This window comes from Prunus persica, chromosome G3 (assembly GCF_000346465.2).
Source record: "Prunus persica cultivar Lovell chromosome G3, Prunus_persica_NCBIv2, whole genome shotgun sequence".
Taxonomy (NCBI): Eukaryota; Viridiplantae; Streptophyta; class Magnoliopsida; order Rosales; family Rosaceae; genus Prunus; species Prunus persica.
In genome coordinates this window covers 2,522,292-2,549,028 of record NC_034011.1, presented here as the reverse complement: position 1 = coordinate 2,549,028, position 26,737 = coordinate 2,522,292, and the positions used below count along the sequence as shown (strand labels likewise).

At 36.2% G+C, this 26,737-nt stretch overlaps 4 protein-coding genes across 4 annotated transcripts; 2 read left to right on the top strand and 2 right to left on the bottom strand.

The window, feature by feature from the left end:
* LOC18781646 (17.4 kDa class III heat shock protein) lies at positions 679–2,121 on the top strand. The gene is made up of 3 exons (XM_007215020.2): positions 679–875; positions 1,127–1,389; positions 1,571–2,121. The coding sequence occupies exons 2-3, from the start codon at positions 1,162–1,164 to the stop codon at positions 1,826–1,828; spliced, it is 486 nt and encodes a 161-aa protein (XP_007215082.1). The 5' UTR covers positions 679–875; positions 1,127–1,161; the 3' UTR covers positions 1,829–2,121.
* Positions 2,563–11,767, bottom strand: LOC18783886 (CCAAT/enhancer-binding protein zeta). Its single transcript, XM_020559773.1, has 16 exons — positions 10,958–11,767; positions 10,177–10,252; positions 9,330–9,449; positions 9,081–9,156; positions 8,349–8,417; positions 8,150–8,230; positions 7,431–7,502; positions 6,418–6,510; positions 6,017–6,172; positions 5,720–5,803; positions 5,499–5,642; positions 4,881–4,970; positions 4,550–4,632; positions 4,108–4,464; positions 3,624–3,846; positions 2,563–3,448 (listed from the first exon to the last, which is right to left on the bottom strand). Exons 1-16 carry the CDS (start codon positions 11,634–11,636, stop codon positions 2,807–2,809), a joined length of 3,045 nt encoding a protein of 1,014 aa, XP_020415362.1. The 5' UTR covers positions 11,637–11,767; the 3' UTR covers positions 2,563–2,806.
* On the top strand, positions 13,404–15,987 carry LOC18783787 (40S ribosomal protein Sa-2). The gene is made up of 5 exons (XM_020560146.1): positions 13,404–13,742; positions 14,400–14,662; positions 14,864–15,061; positions 15,186–15,399; positions 15,644–15,987. Exons 1-5 carry the CDS (start codon positions 13,598–13,600, stop codon positions 15,742–15,744), a joined length of 921 nt encoding a protein of 306 aa, XP_020415735.1. The 5' UTR covers positions 13,404–13,597; the 3' UTR covers positions 15,745–15,987.
* LOC18782833 (phosphoinositide phosphatase SAC2) lies at positions 18,563–26,215 on the bottom strand. Its single transcript, XM_020559699.1, has 16 exons — positions 25,709–26,215; positions 24,668–24,872; positions 24,416–24,581; positions 23,524–23,746; positions 22,984–23,060; positions 22,701–22,888; positions 22,522–22,619; positions 22,281–22,414; positions 22,061–22,189; positions 21,547–21,907; positions 21,327–21,448; positions 21,057–21,155; positions 20,245–20,424; positions 19,855–20,031; positions 19,660–19,750; positions 18,563–19,040 (listed from the first exon to the last, which is right to left on the bottom strand). The coding sequence occupies exons 1-16, from the start codon at positions 25,799–25,801 to the stop codon at positions 18,936–18,938; spliced, it is 2,448 nt and encodes an 815-aa protein (XP_020415288.1). The 5' UTR covers positions 25,802–26,215; the 3' UTR covers positions 18,563–18,935.

Below are 26,737 nucleotides of genomic sequence, written 5' to 3'. Positions count from 1 at the left end.
ATGCGCGGAAGCGCGTGCAGAGAGGCTAGTATATATTATTTTTAATAGAGATTGACCAATTAAAAAAGAGTTATAGCATTTGTGACTCCCTAAATTAGAGAGCATGATTGGAGTTTTAATTTTATAAAGAACTCCTAAAATAATTTTTATATATTATTAACTTAAATTTAACCCCAAAAATAAAGAGCATAATTATTAATGCTCTTATGTTTTCAGTTTTTGCAAAAGAAAAAAGTTAATCGTTTTGGTGTAGTGGTTTTTAAAAACCGAAGTATAAGAATATCACCTTTATCATCTTGATAAATATAGCACCGACACCAACTTTAGTCATATACTTGTTATTCAACATGATCAATTAAAAAAATTGCGAAATGAGATAACACAATATATATAAAAGAAATTTTTTAAGTTTCTAGCAGTAGAATTTTTAAAATAGAACGAAACGTGTCAAAATTTGAATGGCATACACGGCTGAGGTGGACTCAATCCTTTATCCAGTGGGACATACAGTGGCGCAGCTGTAAATATATTAATATTTAAAGAGTATAGCCGCGCGGCTATACTCGTGACATCATTCTGTTTGCACACACGTGGTGGCTCCTGGCCCATGCCACGTAGAAACCAATACGACTGTCTTAGAGTTCCCCGACTACAGAAATGTAGACGTGTAAGGTCAGGATCTTCCAATATCCGCGATCCATTCGTGAAAACCGCGCCATTCTTCTAGACCTTTCGGTAATCTTCGCTCTATTTTTCGCGAGCTTTCCTCCCCAGGCCTTTTTATATCCATAATTTTCTTGCCAACCAAACAATCAGTTGCTAAAATCTCTCCTTCGATCAAACGCTTTCCCGCGCGAATCTGAGATCTCTTTCATGTAAGAATCTTTGCCGTCTCATTCCTGGAAGATTCTCATTCTTAGCTTTCATTTTCTTTTACTGGAATGAATTATACCCATTTTCCTTCCCTTCCTCAACTAATTTCCCGAGAAACAAACAGCTCAAAATGTCCTTAAATGCTTATAAACTTAAGTGTTCAAGCTCTGATCTTTAATGGGTCAGCGCAAGTTTCAAACTTTACCCATTTTTAATTGCTGAGTTGCTAATGGGTTGCTCTTGTGGTTTACAGAGTGTGTGTCTTGTGGTTTCTGGGTCTTTGGAAAAATGAGCGGAGTAGCCGATTCGAGTGCTTTCAATGGGGATTTTGCAACAGCAGTGAACCACCTGCTCAATTTCCCTGAAACCATTGACAAGTTCATGTTCCCTTCTCGGGCTCACGAAACCAACAACGAGAACAAAGGAGCGGCTAGCATTCCAGTGGACATTTTGGACTCTCCCAAGGAGTATATATTTTTCTTGGACTTGCCTGGCTTGTCCAAATCTGATATTCAGGTAATTTCCCACTTTCCCACTTGTCCAAATCTGACCTATTTTCTACTTCCTCTCCTGAAATTCTCAGTCTTTCGGAGAACGAATTGTGTGAGTGGTTGGTTTTTTATTTTTGTATATAAATTTTTTATGGTTTTTGTTGATGAATTATGTGAGTGGTAACAATTTTGTGATTGCAATGCAGGTAACAGTTGAAGATGAAAACACTCTGGTGATCCGAAGCAATGGGAAGAGGAAACGTGAAGATGGGGAGGAGGAAGGCTGCAAGTATCTGAGGCTTGAGAGGAGAGGACCCCAGAAGCTGTTGAGGAAGTTTAGGTTGCCCCAAAATGCGAATGTAGGAGCCATATCTGCCAAATGCGAAAATGGGGTTCTCTCTGTGGTGGTTGAGAAACTTCCTCCACCTCCCAAGCCCAAAACAGTTGAAGTTTCTATCTCTTGAAGCAGACTCACACTGGCCTGTTTGTGGTTTGCTGTCACACTAAGGTTTTGGGCTTTAGGTTTTAGGTTCCTCGTTGCGTTACTTTGAAAATTTATCTGTTTTGAATGACTTCTGCCCTTCAGAGAATGCTGGTTTGTATGATTATATATAACTAAAAGTTGATTGCTTAGAGTCCAAAATCTGTAAGCATTCATTTTGTACACTGAGCAGCAAGTATCATGCATGTGTAGGTTTTGCATGTTAGTTTGATTGAAAATGCAAAATTGGTTTTTCTAAGCGGCTTGAAAATGCAAAATTGGAATGTTTGAATCATTAACAATAAGGCCCGTTTGGTTAAAAGATTTGATGGGAATAATTTCTCATATTTTTCTCAAGGGATGTAAAATAGAAAATTTACTTTTCATGTTTGGTAATCCTGTAAAGTAACAAGGGAATGTTATTTTATTTTTAATAACATTCCCTTTCACATGTTTAGTTGGTGTAGGAATGTAAAACAAAGTTTGTTTGTTTTTTTAATTATATTTATATAAAATTAAATAAAAAAAGAATATATTTAATATTATATTATAATTCTAAATTGTTAATAGAGACAAAATAATCATGAAAAATGTGCACGGATGTTTGTTCATTTTTTCAAACTTTCTTATGAGGAAAATAAAATTAAAATCGGTAGGAAGGTTTTATTTTCATCCTTTCTCATGTGCTATGCAACTATTTTGTATGCCTTGACTTACGAAATATGAGAAACTGATTTTTCATTTCCAAGCTTCCTTTTTCATGATTCAAACGGGGTCTAGTATACAATAATATGGAGGTGCTTTTCATGGAAAAGCCTACGGCTGAAAAAAAAGAGTTAATGGTACAACTACATATCGTAAACAAATTTGGGATGTTTTTTTGGCTAAAAGTTATAATATATGAGAGGCTCAAGGCAAAAATTGAGGTTTTCCTGGCTTTAAATAAACGCTAATGAAGGATTTAGTCGGATGATTTTCTCTTCTTTCGAGACTTGGGTTTCTTCCTTCTAGATTCCTTTTCAGCAGGAACATCATTTAGCAAATGCTCATATTCTTCAAGACTTGCAAAGGGGGATGCTGCAGACTTCCCGCGCTTCCGTTTGCTTTTCCTTTGATCATTCTCCTCCTCTTCATCCCCGTCCATGCCGTCATCTGCATCCCCTACATCAATATCAATAGCATCATCGTCACTTGGATCATTGTCTGCATTGGCATCAAAATCTTCTCCGTCTCCACTATCCAATGGCAGGTCCAGCTCGGTATCACTGACATCGGCAACTAAGTCTTCATCATCTTCATCGGCAACGTGGTCAAGATCATCGTAATCGTAGTCACCATCTGCTTCAGTAGAAAGGCCAGCAGAATCCAGCATGCTGTCAATCTCTTCATTATCACTGTCATCACCATTGCCACCATCTACGTCAAACAAATCTGCAGCAGCTTCATCATCTTCTGTTGCTTTCTTTTTCTTTTTCTTCTTTGGTTTCTTTGAAGAATTCATCTTATTCATATAGAACTTGTGGAAGACGAGATCTTCCGGGGCTACATCTTCCTCGGCCAATGAGATAATCTCTGGTCCAATTAACTGGTTCGTCATGTCAAGCTGGAACAAGAAAACTCAGTCAGCATTGCAGATTAACGGGATTGATATTTGGGCAGTGCCCATAACTATGGCACTCCAATCATTCAAGAGCATGTGAAAAGACAACATCTTCACTTAAGTGAAGGCATAAGGCAAATGGATAATAAGTCCATGGAAGTTCAGAAAACAAGCTGACCTTTTTCGCAGGTTCAATTTGTGAACCACCATGCCATGTGCTTTGCTTTGGTTTCTTCTCCATAAATTTGTCCAGAAAAGCAGTAAGTGATAGGTCATTCAGAGGGTTTCCATTGTAGACAATATTGGCCCCAGAGAGTAGCGTCTTTGCCATGGTAGAAACTGAAGGGTGCACATGTGAAGAAAGTACTGTCAGCTCCCACCAGCTCACACGATCTGCATTGCTGTTCACTCGTAAAGAAATTGGAATTAGAAAGTTAAAAGAAAATATAAACAAAAATAAAGGAAAGCATAAGAAATTCTGCAGAAGGTTGTTACAGAAGAAAACTTGTTTGACCTTTGCTTTTTCCTTTCATTATCCTTTACTAACAAAATATTACGTACTGCACAAGTCTTTATTGACTTAATTCATTTTTCTGGTAGCCAGAAGAAATATGGATTCTAGCATTTACACAATGTAGAGAAGCTAAGAAAAGACAACTGACCAATAAGAGGGCTCTCTGCGCCGTGGATCATAGCCTCCAGGCAGCCAAGACCTCTCAGACGGTACTTGTGGTGGTTGCCCATTAAGAGTAGGAGGCGGTTTGGAGTTTGTTAAATCATTTCCCACAAGAAACTCTTCTGCTTCATCAGAACCTTCATCTTCAGAATAAGAGGCAGGAGAGTCATTATCATCTTCTGAAGAATCATGATCAGAATTGGCAGCATCACTGCTGTGAGCAAGCTCAACATCAAGTTCTTGTTTCTCTGAGACAGGGGTGGGTTTATCATTAGTTTCTTCCTGAACATCTTCAAAATGCTCAAGTTCATCATCAACCGACTCATTCTGGAGCACCATGTTCCTGTTTGGGGATGGCGAAAAAAGTGTTTATTTGACAATGTTGAATAAAATCTACAGGCAAATCTCCAAATTAGCACCAGGCTTACCATAAGGGGGGTCTTGCTTTAAGAACTTCTGAGAGGAGGAAGAGGCATCCACATGCATATTGAGGCGGCTGCTGAAGGGCAACCTGTTCAAATCAGTAAATGGTTAGAACATCCCCATAAGTGGAGCACAAGGATCCTCAATGCATGTTTTCCTCAAAGAAGCTTACTTAAGATTCAAAAATCCCTCCAAATGATGTAGCACAACAGGCGCAAATTCCAATTTGTGGGCTTTTGTTAACAAGATATTCAACAGAAAAGAACTATGTGTAGATATCTAGAAGGAACTGTGCTCTTATGTGGCAAACACGTAAGAATATAGTTAAGCACATACCTGCAGTACACGCTTTGCAAAAGCAGCTGCACGCTTCAGGTTCACATCATTTTTCATTGCTCTCAGAAGAAGTCCAATAAACATTTCTGCCTGAAAAACAAGCCATATAAAGACAGGAAGATATATAATTGAATGAAAGGATAAAAATTGTCGCATCTGAAACTTCAACGTCAACAAACAAGGATCAAAGAGCTTATCTAACTAACTTCTTATTGATGAATTGTTTCACTTTATCTGTTTGAATAATCATATAAAGTGGAAGAAGAGGAATCTGTGTCCCAAGGACACAGGTATAAAACCACCCAGCTCTTGCTGAATCCAATATACACCACAAGGAGGATAATTGTTAGAACCACAAAGCAACGATGAAAGAGACTAATCAACTGTGTGCCTCTTGGTGGCTATAATTCCGTTTTGTAGCCTTCAGGTATTAAGTGAAAAAATATTGAAATCATACAGCAAACTGTAATTTGTTACCATTAAAAAGAAAAATTTGGCCTTGCACACATGAAGAGCACAGGGAACTTTTTGATGTAAGAAGTTTCAGAAAAACCATGACGAAGTTTGATTAACAAATAACTCTAAATAACGAGTGTAAATAAATCCAGCTCCACTTGCCTTGGAAGTATTCATGGCAGCTGGAAGTAGTAGTTTTGAATACAAGGCTCTGTAAAACCTATCACTGACGATTTGATTCTTCGATGAGATCTTATCGAGGAGCATCAATGCTTGAACTCCTACGTTAAAATTCTTAGAATGAACCTGCATGAACGGGCACGTTAAATTCCACAGGATATAACTAATCTTCCAAGTAATGAATAGCAAAGCTTTGAGCTTACCAGTTGGAAAAGCATTGGTGTTTGGACCTCGACAATGTCATCAGCCTCATTACTCGAGACAAAGGGAAATGCTCTATTGACTCCCTGTGAAGATGACAACGGAAGGGATGTAGAAGTAGTCAGTCAGTTCTTTGAAAAAGCAAAATCTTTTTCTAAGCCCAAAATTCATGCTTAGTTTTTTTTTTTTCTCTTTTTTTTAAATTCTATGTGTAATTAAAACCTCGTAAAGACACCAAGAGGAACATCTGGGATGGCATAGCTACACTGTTATGCAAGCTAAGAAGTAATTGTCCTAACCATCAGTAGAGCTGATAGAAGGCGTGAATCCAATTCAACATGAGAACCTGATGAACTCTCCACTTTGCTATCCTCAAGAGAACTAAGTGGTTTCTTAACCCCTGCTTTTCCACTTTTATCCATCTTTTCACCACCACCAGCCTCAGTAATCAGTACCTGAAATATTACTTTGTGAATATTCATTTTCTACTTCCATAATTTAGGCCATTGTGATAAATTGATGATACATTTCAAACATTAGCTGCATTACAAATCCTACATTAATAAGCGCTTGTCTCCTCATCAGCAACATCCAAAAAAGTCATCAAATTAAAGATGCAATGATTTTGTGTATTAGGGACTGCAATCATAAGTATTATTGATGATAAATACATTGAAAAACAAAAACAGTTCATTATTACCTTGAAAAGTGCAAAATAAACATCTATTAAACGTTTTGCCACCTTCGGCCCATCTCCTTTATGAGTTAGACGCATTTGGCTCAAAAAGTTAACCTGCATACATAAAAGTTTGTTTAACAAGATTCGCAAGTTGTACCAAATCAAAATGAATGCAGGCAGTACATGGACATTTTGAGTTCAGATCCATGGCTCATAAAGTACTTAAAATTTAATAGAAAAACAAAAATGCATTTTATTGTAAACCCAAAAAAAATCCAGACTAATTGGTCCAGTACATGTATAGGGGCAATTTCAGACAGCATGGCCCTATACATGTACTGGATCAATTGCCCCTACACATGCATTTTTATACGCAAATATGCTAAGAGGAAACGTATTAGTGTCCCATCTAGAAATAGATGTTTAAATTTCCATCTTTTATGAGATTTATCTCCGTAAAAGCTAATTTTAACAAAGTTTGTGGTCCAAGCGAAATGTAACGCACCTCATGATCAGCACTATATGTAGTACCACTATTCCAAGTGTTTTTACCACCTCTTTATTTATTTAATTTTACAAAACGATATTCTAAACTACTTTAATCTATTGGGGAGGGGAATACGACCTTGAGTGCAACAGGGTGGGCACACTACCCTGGCCAATTGGCCTAATCCACATTTGCCCCCATTTTTCACTTTAATGCTTCATGATTTTATCATTGCAAGTTTTTCTTCTTTTAGGTACTCTCTTTTCTTACCCTTTGAGTATGACTTGAACCCCAATGCACCCACTCCTGTAAATGTTTAATTACTAAGCCAAGACAGCATTAGCCTTTGCGTTACGTAGTTTAAAGATCCACCATCATAAATACTAAAACTTAATATTTCAGTATAATTTATGGCAGAAAAATCAGACAAAAACAAAATAAATAAATAAAATTAACTATGAAAGCTGAAAATAGAAATACTGTACACGCCTAGTCTACATTAGACGCTAACAATTAAATTATTAGTAGTATTCATGATGAGACATACGGCATGATATTTTGCTTGTGGGCTCAAGCGCGGCCGAAAGAGGAAAGAGTCCACCTCGTCAATCACCACTGCCTGTTCAGAGGAGCTCATAGTATAAGATAGGATGCAAGGGCAACAAAATGATTACTAATACACACAAATTACAAAAAGGAAAAAAACACATGTGCCATGAAATATTCTACTGTCACTATCATCGAGGTAAAGACAGAAGATGTACATATCATATAGAAACACAATTTAAAAGACACGCTCCTGCGTTCCATGAGTAAAATGTTAAAACATCCTCTATAATAGAACTGTTTGAGATACTTCTTTCAACAAACAAAATAGATAAATAAACTATTTGAGATGTGCATAAGCATAATGTTCAAACAAAGAGAACACATTCAAAAAGCAGCTCACATTTTTGAGAAATAAAAAAATCACCAACGTAATCAGTTAAGACCAGATGGTAAAGAAAAACGAAAGGTTGTTACTTCCGTGTCCTGTTCCACTGCAAGAGTTAAAAGTATAAAAAATAAAACTTAAACTGAGTGGCAAAATGAGCTAAACTAAAAATTCTTTACTCTCATATTTGTACAAAGTACCCTACTACCCAAAATTCCCTGAAACCTCATCGGTTGGAAGTTAGAACAAGTGAGCAAAAGCAGCTGACTGAACTCATGAGCCAGAACATATAAATAAAACAAATTAGATTCAGCTAAGCTAGATAGTCGTACCTTCATGTTTGGATGATCAGACAAAAGGTTTGATAAGTGAAAATCAGCATCAGATGCCCCCTTATTTTTAGGGTCTCCCAGCTATATGTAACCAAAAGAAAAAAAGTTGACAATGAAGCAGGTTGACAGTTGTAAGGACCAAAAAAAGGTATTTTTAATATATGTAAGTCGGTGAGGCCGAAATCCAGTGCAAACTTACTTTGTTAACTATTGCAGACAGTAATCTTCGCTCTTGCTCCGATTTATTCTTTAGCAACACATATATAGTCTGAAAGCAGTTATTTAAACAGGAAATATGGATCAAAACTCTCATGTCAGCATATTACAGATGTTACGAACAACTTCAATTAGATCACCACTAAAAAGAAATAATGTTTGCATACAGATCTTTACTAAATTTCATCCTTTTGTTGATAAGCATACCATGTGACCTTTGATTTTCTTTTTTAGGGAACTTCAATTATGTAACCTTTTTTTTAAAATTTTTTATTAAGCAATTGTGAGACCTTCAAAAATCATGAGTTGCAACATGGATCTCCAGACTTAATGCCTGTTTTCATATGAAATAACATTTAACAGGAACGGGAAATAGGGAATAGAATGTGTAAATTTTTACAACAATCAACCAACATAGGTATTGTCACCCCATCCTTAAACTTACATATAAGAAATCATATATGAGACAATAACATGCTTAGAAATACGAACAGATGCATATTTACTACAAACATGCTTTCCAAGTTTCACTTTGACCAGTGCTTTAAAGAAAATACATGAATTGTGTTCAAGAAAACTTTTTTACTGGAGAAAATAAATGTTGAAACTTCAAAACTTCAAGAACAATAAAAAAAAAAATAGTCACTGAAAAAGGGAAATTACACTGGCAGCAAAGTAACAGAAAGAAAAGGAAAAAAACAGAGAGAACCCCAACCTTCAATGCCTTGTTTTTCAGTTCAGGTAACATATCTCTTGATGCTTCCTCAAGAGCAAAAACAAAGCGTTCATACCTGAGATGACAATAGTCGTATTCATGTTAGGAATGGAAGCAAATTTCCTTGAATGAATTAAAAATATTCCACCAAATAAGACATTATTTTTTTGGCCATCTAGGCCATTAGAAGTTAAACAATACACGCAATAACATTTTGGGCAAAAAGGAAGAAAGAACAAAAACCAATACCTTTGTTTCAAGCACTCCTCCCAATACCATAGAAGTAGAAGAGAATAACCATCTTTTGTCTCAGGAACATTATTTAATGGCCGCTGTAAGAGGCTCTTAAGCTTACGATCAGGTAATAAACTGGCAAAAAGAAGTATATATGCAGATCAGAGCAAAGTAAGGTGTACAAACTCATAAATATGCAAAGTTCAACTATTTTTGTGTCAAAGTTCTGATACAAAGTTAAGTGGACAAACATACACCATCAATTGTTACCAATCACAAGGAAAATGGCTTCTTACTAGAATTTACATGATAACAGTTTTCTCTTCAATTATTTTTTACCTTTTCCCTTTTGTTAAACCATATAAGAATATTAATTTTCTACAGGAATGCCAGACCATGCAACATAAAACACGCCAAACTAGGGGACCTTCAACCTCACTTACTGCATGGAGCAAAGAAGGATAATAAAAAGTATAGCACAAAATATGATCATTTCTATAATGAGGCACTGGACTTCAGTTCAATTTTTGAAGCATGGTCATAGATGGATAATAGTTTAGGATGGGCTTGTTTGGTAGTACAAACTTTTCTCTGTGGTTTGGGCGAGAGTTTCACCAGCTCTGGAGTTTTGTTTGTCAGTGGATTGTACTGTCTCTTCTGTACTACCTCCACTTACTGTGTGTGAAGTATTGGAACTTCATTGCACTTCTTTCTGGTGAATAAAAGTAGTTCTCGGGCAGACCTCACACACGCAGACACACATACTAATCATGATGCACATGCACACACATAAACACATACTAATCATGATACACACACACATACACACAGAGGAAGGGAAGGAGGGAGGGAGAGAGAGAACCTTGTAAGAAACAATTCTCTCAATGCTTCAAAACCTGCGAATGCATATCGCTTTCCCACTTTTGATGTCACCATTCCTACAACAAACAACAAGTTCCAATTAAAGTAAACTCAAAGATTCATCAAAATAAGGCCAATCAAGGATTGAATAGAAAGAAAGAATCCACATGCAGCTTTCCACAGAACTAAAGCACTTCATGTTGATAATTTGATATGAAACAACTGAGATTCTAGAGTTATTGTAGTAATTAGCCCCCGACCAAATGTAATATAGGCTTAAAATAACCAGTAACATTCGATATTTGCATTTCTCTTGCTGAGTGAACCTAGATGATAATATTATCTCCACAAGTCTTATAGGCTATCCTAGTACAAGCGTCCTGGCGTCGGAACAAACAAGCAATGGGAAAGAAGGTCGGCAAGAAAAGGCTTTTGTCATAACAGAAAGAAAAGAAGGGGAGGCCGAAGGGCCCGTCATTCAGCGATAAAGTATCATGTAGAGATACAAAAAGCAGAGACTGCCAAGTCCAGATAGAAAAAATTAAGCAAAACCACATGGAATACACTGTCTACAATTCTAAGAATCAGAAATCACCACACACACACATTACAATGTGAGCATCCAACCCAAATCTAATTGGTAATTTGGGGAAAGGCCTAAAATCTTTTAAACCCTGAGGAAAAGTGATATGGGATACTCTCAACAAAACACACCTAGAGAAAAATGAAGCACAATGAACCACCTTTGCTTACATGTGACTAATTACAAACTGCAATATTACCTATAAGTGCATCAAGAGACCTCATATTGGCAATGGGATTGTCCCCAACCAAGACAGAGAACGCCGATATCTTATCGGATGCAGTCCCGGACCTCTGTGTGGTAAGCAACAGCTTAATATCCCCACTCTTCCCTTTCGACGACTCATAGTCAGCTACGTATTGCACCATTAACCTCTCTCCAAGCTCTCTCTTCTTGGCCACCACACTCTTCCACTCCTCCACATTCCTCACCTCCGCTTTCTTCCCATTCGCAAGCACTTTCTTTTCCAATTCCTCAGCTTCCTCATACCACACTCCCAAGTTGCTAGCTGCCATCAATGGCAGCTTCGGAAGGTTCTTGAACTTCTCAAAGTTCTTTGCTTTCTCTTTGTTGGTGTTGTCTTCCAGTGAAGAAAGAGTGAGTTTCGGCTTCGAAGAATCGGGTTTTTCATTGGATTTGAAATTCTGGTTATTTGGCTTCTGGTTTTTCGTGGGGTTTTGGTTTGGAGCTGGTTTTGGCTTCTTTTGGGGTTTTTTGGGACCAGGTTTACGAAAATCAACATCGTTGAAGCCTGAAGAAGACGATGGTGGGAGAGAGGTTGCGAGGCCGAGGGAGGAAGCGAAAGATGCTATGTCAGACTTGAGGTGCTCTATGTCGTCTGAGTTGTTTGCAGGTTTCTTAGATTTTGAATCCGCCATTGCTAGCTACGGAATGAAACTGTACCAGAAAAACAGACGAAGGCTTGGAGTTGGAGATAGTAGGGTTTAACGAAACGGGTTTGGATTTGGATCCAGGTCTGCTGGGCTTAAGTTTGGGTTTTTCTATGAGGCCTAGGGTTGAAATTAGTGGCAAGCCCTTAAGTTTGGGTCATTCTGTATCTGTACCCCTATAATTTTATTTTGTTTTTTTCATAGAAAAATATCATCGAAGTCTGTACTTGAAAATTCATGTTTGGGTCTTCTTTGAGGAATATGATTGTAACCTTGTTTTGTTTAATGAAATTTAGGTTCTAAAAAACAGATAAAGGGACTCCAATCATCAAAATAAGAAGAGCTAAAGTAATTATGAGCAGTTATTTCTCAATTCGGGATCATATATTCTTATACCCAATTTAACAAGTCAAAATTCATTCTAACCCGTAAATATGTGTGGGGTAGTCCGTCCTAGTTCAAATTTTGAATAGGATTTACATCATGTTTGAAGAGAATCGGGACATATAGGTAGGTTTGGAGTAAAGTATTGAAATTCAAAATCGGTCCGAAAAATGTCTATACTTGAAATGGTCCGGTTCAAATTCGACCTGAACCCAAAATTTTATGGCCAAGCCATTTCAATTTTACCCAAACCCCGAAATTTCATGGCCAACCCAAGTGTCGAACCCTACTCTAAGAGCACTGGCAGCGCAAGACCCAACCCGGGTAGAAGGGCCCCCAGGCGAGCCCAACACAGCTCCAGCGCGAGGAAGAGAGCCCGGGCAGCTGCTGGGTCCCACGAGCCTGGGCAGGCCCAAGGGCAACTTCAGCCTGGGCTTCAGCCCAGCATGACGTCATCCCTGACAGCAACCAACTGTAACAAGCCACGTGTCGCGCCAGGGACGCTCCGATGGATTTTTTTCCAGAAATCCGACAGTCCTCGTTTTTTTTGCTAAAAAAATTGCAAAAAAATTCTGAAAAATTCTGAAATTTTTTTTAAAAAATACCAAAAAATTATGTATTTTTTCCCTATAAATACCTAACCATTTTATTTACTTTCCACACAAAATCTTCATACAATTCTTCTCCATCCCCAATATTTTTTACTCTCCACTCACATTATTCACTTTCCTCACCAATTCTCCACACAAACTATTCTCCTTCCAATATTTCTTACTCTTCACTCACATTTTTCACTTCCCACACCAATTCTCCATACAAACTCTTCTCCTTCCAATATTTTTTATCCTCCACTCACATTTTTCTACTACTTTCCATTTGTAGAAAGAAAAAAAAAATCTTATCTGAAATATGAGATTATAATTTTAAAAAAATATCTGAAAATCTTATCTGACATGGGACACGTGGTACAATTTTAGAGGGTGAAAATGTTATATGAAATCTGAGATTATAATTTTTTTAATGAATATCCGAAAATTTTATCTGGAATAAGACACGTGGCAATCGAGATTCTCATCCGAAAATCTTTTCTTAAAACAATGGACACGTGACAACCAAAAATATTATCCGAAAATTTAATTACAAAAGATTATCAAAATTAATGATTTAAAGTATTAAAAAAATAGGAAATAAAGTACAATGAATAGTATTTGCCCTAGACTTAGCCCTCATGGGTGGAACCACAAATGGCAAGGCTGCCACTATTCATGTGAATAGTGACAGCCCTTGCTTGCCCTTGCCTTAGACTTTGCCCTTAGGGGTGGAGTTGCTCTAAAAACGGGTGGATTTATTGGTTTTTTGAAGAGAAAAAAGAACCAAAAATAAAAACGAAGAGAGAGAGAAGCAAAGGGTTGCAAGGGTTTTATTCCCACCCAGCCTCCCATATATAAAGGAAACAAACTCGCCGTCTTGCACCTCACAGCCTCGTTTTCACTCTAGCACACAAAACCTCCAGGAGGGATTCTAGGGTTTTCAGAGGCTCATCTCTCTGTGTCGAAGTCTTAACCATGGCGACCAACGCTGCTGCACCTCCGCGTCAGCTTTCTCAGAAAGAGGCTGACATCCAAATGATGTTGGCCGCTGAGGTCCATTTGGGCACCAAAAACTGTGACTTTCAGATGGAAAGATACGTCTTTAAGCGCCGCAATGATGGTATATATATCTCGCTTTCGTCAGATTTAGTCATTTTCTTAGTCTTTGTTTATGCTTTTGTTTTTGTATGGATGCTGAGAAACTGCATTTGATATAAATCTGAAAGATCAGATGTTTTATTATTATTATAGCTGTTTGTTTGTTTGGTGTTTGAAATGATGGGTACTATTAAATTTGAGCTGCATTGGGCGAGATTGGGTAACTTTTGCTTTTGCCAGATCTGTATGGGTCGTTTAGCTTTGGTATCAGTTGATAGTTATGGTATATTTTATTTCTCTAATGTTCCTTTGGATTAAAGTTTCTTTTTTGCCAATTTAAACAGCTTCGTTGGGTTGAACTTAATTGATTTTAGAAGATGAAATGTTTGTCTGCCGTTTGGGGACTGTTTCTTAGATGAACTTGTTATACAATACCAATACTGTGAGGAGTTATTGTATTTTTGATTGCACAGAGTTGTTGTCGAGCGAGATGAACATGAAACTCTACAATTTCGGTTGCATGGTGATGAGTGGTTGTGATGCGTATTGATTAGGCATGAAATTGTGCTATCTGCGTAGTTCTCCCTGTTGTCTTTCTTACCTGTTGATTTAATCGGAAAAGATCTTTTGTTATTGAATTCGAAGTTGGTGCTTAATTACTAAATTTTGTCTTTCTCAGGAATTTACATTATAAATCTTGGCAAAACCTGGGACAAACTTCAGCTGGCGGCCAGGGTGATTGTTGCGATTGAGAATCCCAAGGATATAATTGTACAATCAGCAAGGCCCTATGGGCAGAGGGCTGTCCTTAAGTTTGCTCAGCACACTGGTGCTAATGCAATTGCCGGGAGGCACACTCCTGGTACCTTTACCAACCAGATGCAGACTTCTTTCAACGAGCCCCGTCTTCTCATTCTGACTGATCCAAGAACTGATCATCAGGTGATAATCGTCTTTCATTTCTAGTAATGGAGTTTTGTGCTATGTTAATTTTGGGATTCTTTCATCTGTAAAATGATGTTACTACCCAGGCCCCTGCGAAGTTAGAAATCTTAATTTATTTGGGATGCTGTATTTGTTATTTCTCAATTTTGTTCTGCTCCTTTGTCTCATTGTGTTCTAATAATCTTTATTTACTTGCAGCCAATCAAGGAAGCAGCTCTTGGAAACATACCCACCATTGCTTTCTGTGATACTGATTCTCCTATGCGTTATGTTGATATTGGCATCCCAGCCAATAACAAGGGAAAGCACAGCATAGGATGTCTGTTTTGGCTCCTAGCAAGGATGGTTTTGGAGATGAGAGGTTCCCTCCGTCCAGGGCATAAGTGGGATGTCATGGTATATTTTGCTTTAATTTTGAAATTCTATGCCTGAACTTCTGTGCCTTATTTTTAAGCAACTAGAGGGCTCGTTTAAGAATAGTTTTTAAACTTCTTAGTTTCACCCAAATTTCTATTGGCAGGTTGATCTGTTCTTCTATAGAGAGCCTGAGGAGGCCAAGGAAAAGGAGGAGGAAGAAGCAGTTGCAGACTCAGGTTATGGAATGGGTGGATATACTGCACCCGGTATTGATCTTGGTGGTGATCAATGGCCTACCCAAGCTTCTGATGCTACTTGGCTAGCAGATGCCCCTGCAGCTGCCCCAGCTTCTGGTGTTGGCTGGAATGCGGAAACAGGTTTCACTTGTCAACCTTTTTTAATTTTGTAAATTTTTGCTCATGTAAATCAGTCATTCTCTGTGGTTAGCTCATTTCCTCCTGGATTCTGCAGGTTGTTAGAAAATATTTAATGCTTGAAAGCAGGAATTCCTATGAACTATAATATTTTTCGCTATGTATGCACATGTTTTTTCCCCTCTACCTAATCTGAGGTAATCTGACAATTATTATTTTTCCCTGTTTCGTTTATGTTTGATTTCAGCACCTTTAACGGGAGATGTGTGGGAGGCGGCTCCTATTCCACCAACACAGGCTCCTGCCCCCTCGGTTGAAGGTGCTTCTACTCCCACTGGCTGGGAATGAGCAAATTTTGGAAGAGCGTTTATCACAATGTCGTTGAATTTGTAATGGGGCTAGGTTTTCTTTTATTCTTCTTTGGGTTATCTTTATGACTCCATTTTCAAAAATGGAATTGTTTTTGAAACTATTAAGTTCTAGATTTGAGTTTTTCTTGGAGATCTTGGTAAGATGTTATCCTTGTATGAATTAAATATGCTTCTTTTTAATTATTTGCCTTAATCTTTACAAAAAATAAGTTTCTGAATCTATTATGATTCCCCCTTATTTCGGACTGCTCAGAATGAAGTCATTTATAAGGTGAAAGGAAATATTTTTTATCACCACTTTGACCTAAGGTGTATCCTCACTATCATTTTCAACACTTGACATGTGTTCATAAGCATATCATTAGTTAACTTTTGCTCTGTATTTATGGAATCGTAGTTATGCTTATGGATACGTGTTAAGTGTTGAAAATAATGGTAAGGGGAATGTTAGTAATATTCTCCTAAACTTCTCTTTTAGATTTGACATTTTCTCTTCATGACATGTGTCACTTCTCTTTCATTTAAATGAACGTTTTTAATTATAGAAAAAATATCAATTGTGTTTCCATATTTGCCCTTGATAGAAGTAAATTGCGTTTGATATCCTATTCAAATAGGGAACTTTTCTTAAAAACAAGGAGTTCTTAAAAATCTATTTTTAAGATTAAAAAACTTGTTTGGTATACAATTTGAAATTTTTTTTTCAAATCTTAAAAATTTGAGAATTTGTAGGTTGTTAGAAAAAAAATTGAAAAAATATATATTTTTTGTTTTTAATAATTGGGGTGTTTTTGAGTTTGAGTTTTTAAAAATAAGGCTACCAAACGGATTTTCTTTGTTTTGAATTCAAATTCTGTTTTTGAGTTTAAAAAGTTGGATTCAAGTTGAAAACTAAACAGGCCCCTAAACTTGCTAAGGGGTCATAAACCAATCCAATTCTCCTGTGCCCTTAACAAATTTTTTATTTTATTTTTATTTTATAATCAACGTGGAAAATACAAAAACTAATTCTTAAATATAAAACAAAAATCAGACCACCCAAAAAAAAAAAAGAGAGGAGAACACCCAACAACCCCACCCATGCAACCATGCTGGCAAATTCCTTTCTTCTCGCCGCCGGAAACACTTTCTCTTTCTCTTTCCCACATTACCAGAAAATGCTTTTGATAAATGCAAATACTAAAAATTAAAATTATAAAAAATAATATAATAAATTTATACTTTTTTATATTGAAAAATTAAAAATAAAATCAGATAATGTGTCCTATTTTATTGTTTTAACTTCTCTTGTAGGAGTATTTTATTGTATTAACTTTTTAATCTTTTAATGTACAAAAATTCAAAGCATGTTGGTAATACTTATATTATAAACCTTCATAATATATTGATAGCAAAACAACTTCGACAAAATTCAATTCAGTTTATATTTAATCCAAATATTATAGTTTTGATAAACCAAGAATTAAAATAAATTTCTTCACCTGATTTAATGTATTTCATTTTATATTATTCACACTCATTAATTTATATATATAAAGAAAAAAAGTAGAGAATGGTGAAACATTCAAAATACCAGAAAATGTTCTTGGTTGATGCAAACATTAAGAATTGAAATTATTAATTAAATGAGAATAATATGGTAAATTCACACTTTTTCATATTAAAAAAATTAAAACTAAAAGAAAAATCAGATAATAGATTCTATTTTTATGGAACACAGCTACCCATTATCTTTTTTAATTCTAAAATAAATTTAAAATTTTCTTAAAATAGGTCTCTTGCAGGCGCAGAAACGCGTGTGAAGAGACTAGTGTAAATAATGAATGAGTAAATAATAATAATAATAATAATAATAATAATAATAATAATAATATGTTATTACTAATTTTCATTTTAAAATGTAGATTTATAGAACAAGCCTTGCATCTGTGAGACCAAATTCGCTAATTTCATTGGAGAGGATTTCATCCTACCTTTGGAGATGCTCTTATTCGAAAGAACTGCAATTCCTGGGATAAAAGTCTCTTTGGTTTGAGATGGTTATAGCGCCTTCCAAAAATATAAATAAATAAAATTCCAGTTTGGCTTTTGTCTGTTCGGTTTTTTTTCCCATCTATGTGTATTTGAAATCTTCAAGCTTGACATGCTCAAGTTTTGCTCAAAAAATTTATTTTGGGTGGTAAAATCACAGTAACTCAAAGAAAAATCTCTATATATATCAAACTGTGATTTATAGGAAAGTATGGAGGGAAGTATTGTCCTTTAGTTTATGAGAGGCAGCTTCGATGTTGTCCAAATAGGCACTAGGTTATTTTATTTTGTATTTTTCCATCTATCTTGCTTTGTGAGAGCAATTTAAAGCTATGTTAACGCAATTACCACATCACATGCCCTTGCTCCTTTTTCTGCGAGTTGTGCTGAGATAACCATCACTTAGTTGGGTAAATGCCTTCCACCATTGCAAGTTATGGAATTACCAGCAAACCAATGACACAATCTTCTTGTATGTCAATCAGCAAACCAACGCCTCAAGCCACTCAATCATACCTTAAAGTTTGATTGGAGCTTTATGTGCAGAGTTTGGTTGGTTGCTCAAATGGTTTTCCGATCCAATCAGGGTTTCACTTGGATCACCTCTCTCTATTGCTTTTCTTGAGCAGTAGGCTTACTCACAAATGCTGCCAAGTTCCATGCCCAAAAGCATTCATTTCTCAAGGTGAACAAAATTTTTGGTGCATTACCACCTGACCGGCACAAATGCATACACAACAAATAAAGATGAAAAGAAAATGAAATGAAACAAAACAAAACCTGAACCTGCATTGAGCTTGAAGGGAGCAAATTTGTTGTTATCTAAATAATATCTACAGGTAACTAATTTTAGAGATATTAGAACCTACAAGAAGCAGTTGAGTTGACAACAACTGTAAGAGTTGCTTATTGCTTCTTATCTTTACTTCCCCTATCATGACAATGGACCTTATGACAAGATAAACTGTAAATTCTCAATGACCCAAGAATTAATTTTCACCTTGAAGAATATATTTCTCAGCACATCCCAGTACTATGCTCTTTTGGTTGATATCTTACCATTTATTTCCTGTACAGGAACCCAAATCCTTCGGACGGGTTGAGTCAAAGTTATGATGCAAAACCTTCTAGTTAGCTTCAAAGAAACAGCAACTCCCCATTATCTACCCAGTTCATGAAGCTTTTTGAATACTCGAGTATGCCGTTATCATCACTGAGCTCAGATTCACATTGCTCTTTGCCCTAATAAATCAGAAAAAAAGGCCTTCAGAATTTGTTTCTATGCTAAAAAATGCAGGAAAATAAAGATGACAAATTTTAATGGTTCCACAGATCTAACAGAATATGGCAGGTCTGGAAATCAGTCTTAGGCAGACATCAGTCGTACAAAAATCGAAAGCAACTAAAATACTTTAAAATAGCATGATTTACTTGTTTCATAAATTCAGTAGCCATAGTTTCTATGAAATTAGACCATCCCTTTTCAGACTGTCCTATACCCCTCCAATTTTTAAGATGTACCATAGCCTGCAGTCGTCTGCTGTAATGTCATTACCGTACTTCTTTTCTTTTCCTTTTGGGATAGTTAGTGAGTGATGTCGATGGATATATACCAAGGTATTTTGATCTATCATTCAAAAGGTTCCAACTACTTTCCTCTATTTTTATTCTGCAAAACATGGTCAAGTGGTCACAGAACAAAGAATGCTATGGCAGAGTTCTCCTTATCTAAGTGCAGTAGAATGGTATAACCAACTTATCTTTTGTCTGTTCATCAGGAAAGTTGCTAATCTTCTCTAAATAAACACAAGAACTAAAACAGTTTCATGTAATTCCAGCAAGAAGACAAAAAATAACTCACCTTTTTTGTGGATCCAGATTCACTTACAGATGTACTCGTTTCAACCTTTGGTCCATTCACAAGATTCTCCGATGAAACGCTGGCAAAAGACCTACAGACAAGAACCAATTATCAGTTGTCAGAACTAGAAAGTTCACACGCAATATTGCCAAGTCTAATCTGCATGCTTATTTTTGCGAGGGAAGGAATAAGTACCTTCCACATGTTTCTTCTTCACACGAATTTCCAGATGAAGACAACCAGTCCGAATTCAGAAAATTTGAGAAGTTACAATCATAATCATGCTCATCATAAAAAATATTATCACTTTGGAGGCATTGGTCTTCTTGCATCCCGCTAAAAAGCTGCTTGCAAGGCATTGGGGAAGTGAACCTACAAAAGAACATTATTAGACTGGAAGTTGGGTTCACATACAAACCTTTTAGACCAACTTCAACTATCCTTAACTTTGGAAAGGAAAAAGTAATTGTTGTAGGCGTACACCAATAAAGATAGACCAACTGTTTAATTTCTTGGCTTTGAAACTTAAAAATGTTGCAACATATTCTATTGGTAAGAAGTATATGAATTACAATTCAAGCATACCTGCAATAGGATATCTCACTTTCACAAGTTGAGATTGCTGGTGCAGACTCTGAAATCCCCTTGCTACCTCCTTGTGAAATTTCAGACAAAGGCTGATTGTGTCCTACATCTGTACTTGCTATAGGTGAATCACTTTCGGAAAGCATATGGCCATCAGATAGTGACCTTTTGATAAATGACCTACATATATAGAAAGTGGTCTTTCAAGTCATATGTAAAGCAAGTCATAGGTTATTTATTCATTTTAGTAACATCAGACAGACAGGAGACAGGAACTGTATATTGATCAATTGACCTTTTTCATAAGAAGTAACAATAGATTACTTCTCATCCTCATAAGCAGACAATTATTTTTAACCCTAAATATCATCCAGCCAGATATCAGAGACCTGGGATTTCCAATTCTACGTTCACTAAATGATTAAAGAACTTTTATAAGTTGTTAAACCAATAAAAGTTGTATTTATAGAACTTCAACACGAAAATTATTGTGCCTTTTTAGTTCAATGCCTCCTGCAGCAGCAATATAAACCTAAAGAGATATGAGTCACTCCAGTACAGAGACCAATGTTTCCAATTATAAAACGTATCCAGTGATAAATTTGAGGACTAAGTTTTACTGTATCCAGAGATCTAAAACGTATGAAGCAGGTAGATATACGGCGGAGATTATCCCATATTGACAGAAAACTGGAACTTAAAAGAACACTGGATATGTGGATATGTGTGCATGAATACGTTGACTATTTTCAATGTTGGTCTCCCTCTGAATTTCGATTACAGAGAACAAACAGACAGATAGCATTTCATACCTAACATTGTCATTACGCCTCCCCACATTGTAATGCTGGTCTGAATCCAATTCCCACAGTGCTGGTTTACCCTGTAGTGGTTGATAGTGCCCTAGGAATCTGCACAATTATGAAGAGAAATAGTGCATTCATTAGATTACATTGTTCCCATGGAAATACACAGAGTATATCAAGGTACAATTTCCAGGGTCCTTGAGTTTTCTTTGAGAAAAAACAAAGGCAACTATTAACCTGTTAATTACAAAAATAAAAAGGGCTTATTTGACTTACACATTAATAGCATCTTGTTTCTCGGCATCCATGTAGGCATTACTGTAAAACCGTTGTAGAGTTCTAAAGAACTCCTGCGACTGAGTTGCTGCCTTCCATTGGCCTCTAGTCTCGGAGAATATCTGTTTCAAACAATTTATTTATATCAGATACCCGGAAGTTGAGATCTGAAATCATGCAATTTAAGTACTCTTCTGCAGGAGATGTTTAGAAGGGTTACCTTATTGTGAGCTGCAGAACCACCGTATTGTAGTGCAAGTGTGTCACCCATTGCCTCATAAACTCTCATCAAATCTTCAGCCAGAGGGTTATCTAGATCAATATCTGGGGATTCTGTAATTCCTAAAGCATGCAGCTGATGTCCAAGACCAACTAGCCCATAAGCATATTGGGCAACATTTGTGCGATCTAAACAGTCAATACAATTGGTCCTCAGGACTCCTTTTTGAAACATTGGGGATCTGACGTAATTTCTGCTTGCATCATCACTACCATTGCTAATTTCTGTTTCTAGGCTATCATCATCCTCGTATTTTCTGGAACAGCTATGTTGCAAGCACTTACCACTATCATCATTTTTCCTGCATCGCATCAAAGTTGTAGGCATTGTAAATAGCTTGCAAGTACTTTAAACATTCATACTTTGAAACACCTACTTTAAAACTACTGAAAAACAAATCATATAACATAGGAATACCAAGCCAAAAGGCGGTCTCTTGACAAGAATAACTTACTCAAAGAAGGAACCCTTCAATAATCCTTCAGGCCCTAAATTAGGAGTTACTTGACAATAGAAGATTCCAGTCAAACCCAATGCAAACGTAGCCACTCTTCCTAGATCTGTCAACACATTGGTAGCTTTGCTGCAAAAGATACAGGTTCTATTCATCTCAACCATACTTTTAAGTCATAGACATTCTTTTTATCTAAAATACAAAAGGGAAAAGCTAGTACCCTCTGGCATGTTTGTGCAGATCCCAATGGAGAAACCTTAGACGACTTGCATCTGTTAAGCTCTTATTGATATATGTGATAGCATTTGCAAACTCTGCACGGAGAATTGTTTCTCGAGGCTTCTTCTCACATTTCTAACAATAGCAATCATTATTGCAAGAAGCAAATAAGGGAAGACAGTTGAAGGACAAGAATAGCAAAAAGCAAAGCATGGATGCCCATTCAAGTAAACAAGTCCTACCTTAATCAGATTCAAAATAATTATTGGATCTCCATATCTCTGGACAAGATTTTCAAAATGAAGTCTCGTCGCCTCGTAATTATGATCCTTCCTCGATACTTGCAAAAGATAGAATGTCAGTGAAACATATGAGAAATAACCACTGAGAATACAACAAAGTGGGTGTTCTGAAGTCATACATATTATGTCAGGTTTGATATTTAGACGAGAGGTTTCCTGGGACCAGAAAAGGGGAATTGAGCCTCGGTTCTGCACAATAGAACTTATTTGCACTGGGGATCCTTCAGCAACATCTTCAATAACAATCTGTTCTGTCTCAACATCATTAGCTACTCTACCTTTCTCATTTACACCTCGCTTTAAATATCTGCACATGTGGGAACTCAGGTGTATGAGACATATCTAAAGAATATAGCATTAACAATTAACTAATACAGGAAAGAGCATTAGCAGTACACAAACCTGGTGCCAGCAAAGTGGCGAGAACGTCTGGCAATGAGGGTCAACTTGAAATCCCTGCCAGATACAGAAAGATTGACCTGGATATTGAAGCATGAAACCATTAATATCATATCAAACTTTTCAAGTTTACCATAAAAGTACAAAACAATGTGCACAAAACTTCCTTAGGAAAAACTATCAAGGATGAAATCCTGCATTAATCACTACACTGTCAAAGTCATGGGACATGGGTACAACTAATCACAGACCATACTGTCAATTTATTCTGGCAATTCTGTAAATATTAAGAAATAGAAAGCGCTCCCAAGTACCGGACTTACAAAAAAATTAACAAGCTAATACATAAAGTTACCAATTACAAAATGTAACATCACCAAGATTTTCAGATTTTGAAAATGGGTAAAATAGTGACACACATACAAGGAAAAAAATAGCAAACTGAAGGAAATTCAAGTGCAAAAGAAGTTCTGGCATGCTCCGGTAAGAAATCGCTCAGTTTCCAGTTATAAGCAGTGCCACTGAAGCAATTAGCGTTCTTACCTGTTTAAAGAATCCGTACACCAAGGCAACTGTCCAGAGAGTATTCTTCAAACTATTTCGGATTCCGCGAGTCAAGTATTCATTCCAAACAAACATTTTTTCATAAAGGATTGGTCCTGTCTTATTATCACATAAGTTCTTTTGCAGACTAGACATGACATGGTATGAATAGCTGAAAAAGAAGTCCTTTGTGAGATCCACTGTGCATAGGAGCTTCTTGTATCTATGTCAACAAGAAAAAGAAAAAGAGGAGTAATGTACATCAATAAATAACTTTATAATTTAAACAAGTGGAAAAAAAAATACTGATGAAACAACTTTATGAAGTACAAATATTAACCAGAAAGGGGAAAAAAAGGAGAAAAGGAAATAAATTGATGTCCCCAGTGAAACCCTGATGATACCTTGTCTCATTCAATATTTATATTTACATCACAACGGCAATGAAGTTTGCCCCTGCACATGAACTGGCAAGGCAAGTGGCAATAGCCCCTAAAAAGCTTAACAAAAAAGGATCTAACAAAGAACATTTCTCATTTATCAAATCAAAATAGTCCAGATTCATTATTTGCCTTATCTTAGAAATGACAAACTAAGGTACCAGAAGAACAAGAGCCAAGTCTGGAACGAGAAGGCCCACATCATTAATTTCACACTGAGGGGTGCATTAACTATTAACAATATATTACACAGATTATCTCCACAATGAAGAACTTTCTACTACTAGACTAATTTCCCCACACAAATTAATTGGAACATAAATAACATAACACCATGGCACGATTCTTAACGAACTACAAACTGGCAAGGTAAAATTCTGAATACTACTCTCTTAGAATGCTTTAGAAGGACCAAGTACATATTACAGTTACACACAAAATGGACAAAAGACCTGTTCTCATTCTTAGAATTAGCCAATTTTGATCGCACAGCAGGATTTGGAACTGGGATCATCTCGCTCTTGGAAATTGCATAGATTGTATGGCCACAAATTGCTCCAATTTTCCTTCTTTTTGTAATAATTAGCATGTAATAAGGTCCCAGAAATTTCACGAACCCTAAAATCAGAAGAAAGCATCTTAAGATTTTGAAGTAAGAATGCAAAAGATGGGCAAAAGTATAAAACCATGAAAAGAATTCGTACCAACAATTCCATAACAAATGGTGATAAATTTAAGTCCACCCATTGATTTGTTTCCTTCATGTATTCGTTTCAGAAGGTCGTAGCACTCATCATCCGAATATGTTGCAGGATCTTCAAGAATGTTTAACTCAGATGGATCCAATCTGTCAATCTTTAACACCCTCCAAAAGGTTCTGCTTTTGTCTCTTCCTATCATATAAAAATTCTGTTGCATACAAAACTCGCATCAATAATAGATGAGCACAACATTGGCACAACAATGAGGTGAAAGAAAGAAACAAGTCAATGGATTCACACTTTTTGTTTCTAATTCCTAAAAGGAGAGCAATAAAACAGACAGATTTCAACAACCGAAGGCATTAATGTCCAATTTCCATCTTAAAGAGTTAAAAAGAGATTAGATTTCCAAATTAAATAGGAATAGAAAGAGATAGTAAGGCCAGTATTCAAGCTTTATTGCCCTGAATTTTAATAACAAATCAAATTAGATGGACAGCAGGTCAAGATTTGCAAAGGCTCCCGATTCTATGTAAGAACTAGCAGATTCAATGGCAAAGCCTATCCGGAAATCTGCATCAATGAAATTTAACATATATACATATATGAACTCAAACTAACGAAAAATAAAAAACCCAAATCATAAAGTTGACTAAAATCAGTGTAGAATCAGAACCAAAACTTAAAAACTGTTCAAATCTCAAATATTTGTGCCAAAACTGAATTGGAATGAGTTCAACACCATCCTCATCCAAGTCAAATCCAGCTTTACAGAACTAACATTAGCAATCTAGCAGGATGCGTATTATGCTGATCCAGTCAATGCAAAAAACCAAAAAAATTGCAAAAAAGAAAAGATCAAAATCAATAGCAACTAGCAGTCATGCATAAACAATTCTAACACACACACACACAAACAAGAAACCAAATAGTATATGCATTCCAAAAATCAAAACAGATCAAAGCTTGAAACAAGCACACACACACACACACAATTTCCAAGTCTATACTGAAAACACGCATATATATGAACATGTACAGTACCGAGCGAGTCTCGTAGAGCTTGAACTTCTGCAAGAAGCAAGAATTGGGTTGTTCTGGGTCGACCCGATTAGGGAGCTCTGTCTCGGAGTTCATGATTTCGGATGAACCCGAGCCTCAAAAAGCCCGGGCAAAAGCTTATATTCAAAACCTGTAAAAGCACTCTAAAACCAACTCTGCAAAATATTTTTGAGAACCTCAAACTTTATATATACAAGAGATACAGAGACAGACACATATATGTATATGCGTTACACAATGAGAGGCAGAGAGAGCCTGTGAAAATATATATATGTTTTCAGAATTCAGAGTACAAGTTTGAAAGAAAGAAATAACAAAAGGGAAAATATTACAAACGAGAAGCTAAGAAGCTGGAAGAAGCTCTTTTCTCTGACTTTGTGTTTTGCTCATTAAGCAAAGCAGACAGAGAAAGGCTTCAGATCCTCAGGGAAGCAGAGAAAGGCAAAGACAGCTTCCGCTTCCGTATCCACACAAAAAAAACAATAATATAAATAATAATATTGCCAATAATAATACCTCCTTTATTTTTATTTTTTTAAAAAGAAAATCTGGTTATTCTTGCTGGGTCTGATTTATAGTATTGATTTTTTTTTTTCTTTTGTGTTGAAAAATTAGTGACCCACTGAGTCAACTCAAGACTTACCAAATTTTTATTTATTTATTTATTTTGCAAATATAATATGTTCATTATTGTCAAATAAAAAAAAGGGAAAGGAAAAGGTTTTATTTTATTTCCAGTGTTTGAGGAATTTTGTCTTTTTGGCATATGAATGATGCTTATTTTATTTTTACTTGGGTGGGGGTGGGGAGACGTATCCCCAATAATTATTCACTTTTAAATGGAAAAAGAATATTAAATTAGGAAAAGGAAATACAAAGATGATATCATAGAAGTGAGAATATGCTAATATGCTTCCCTCTACTCAACCGGTCTCCTTTTTATTGTGAATTACAGAATTAGATATGTACTTGTTAACTGGTCTCCTTTTTATTATGAATTACAGAATTAGA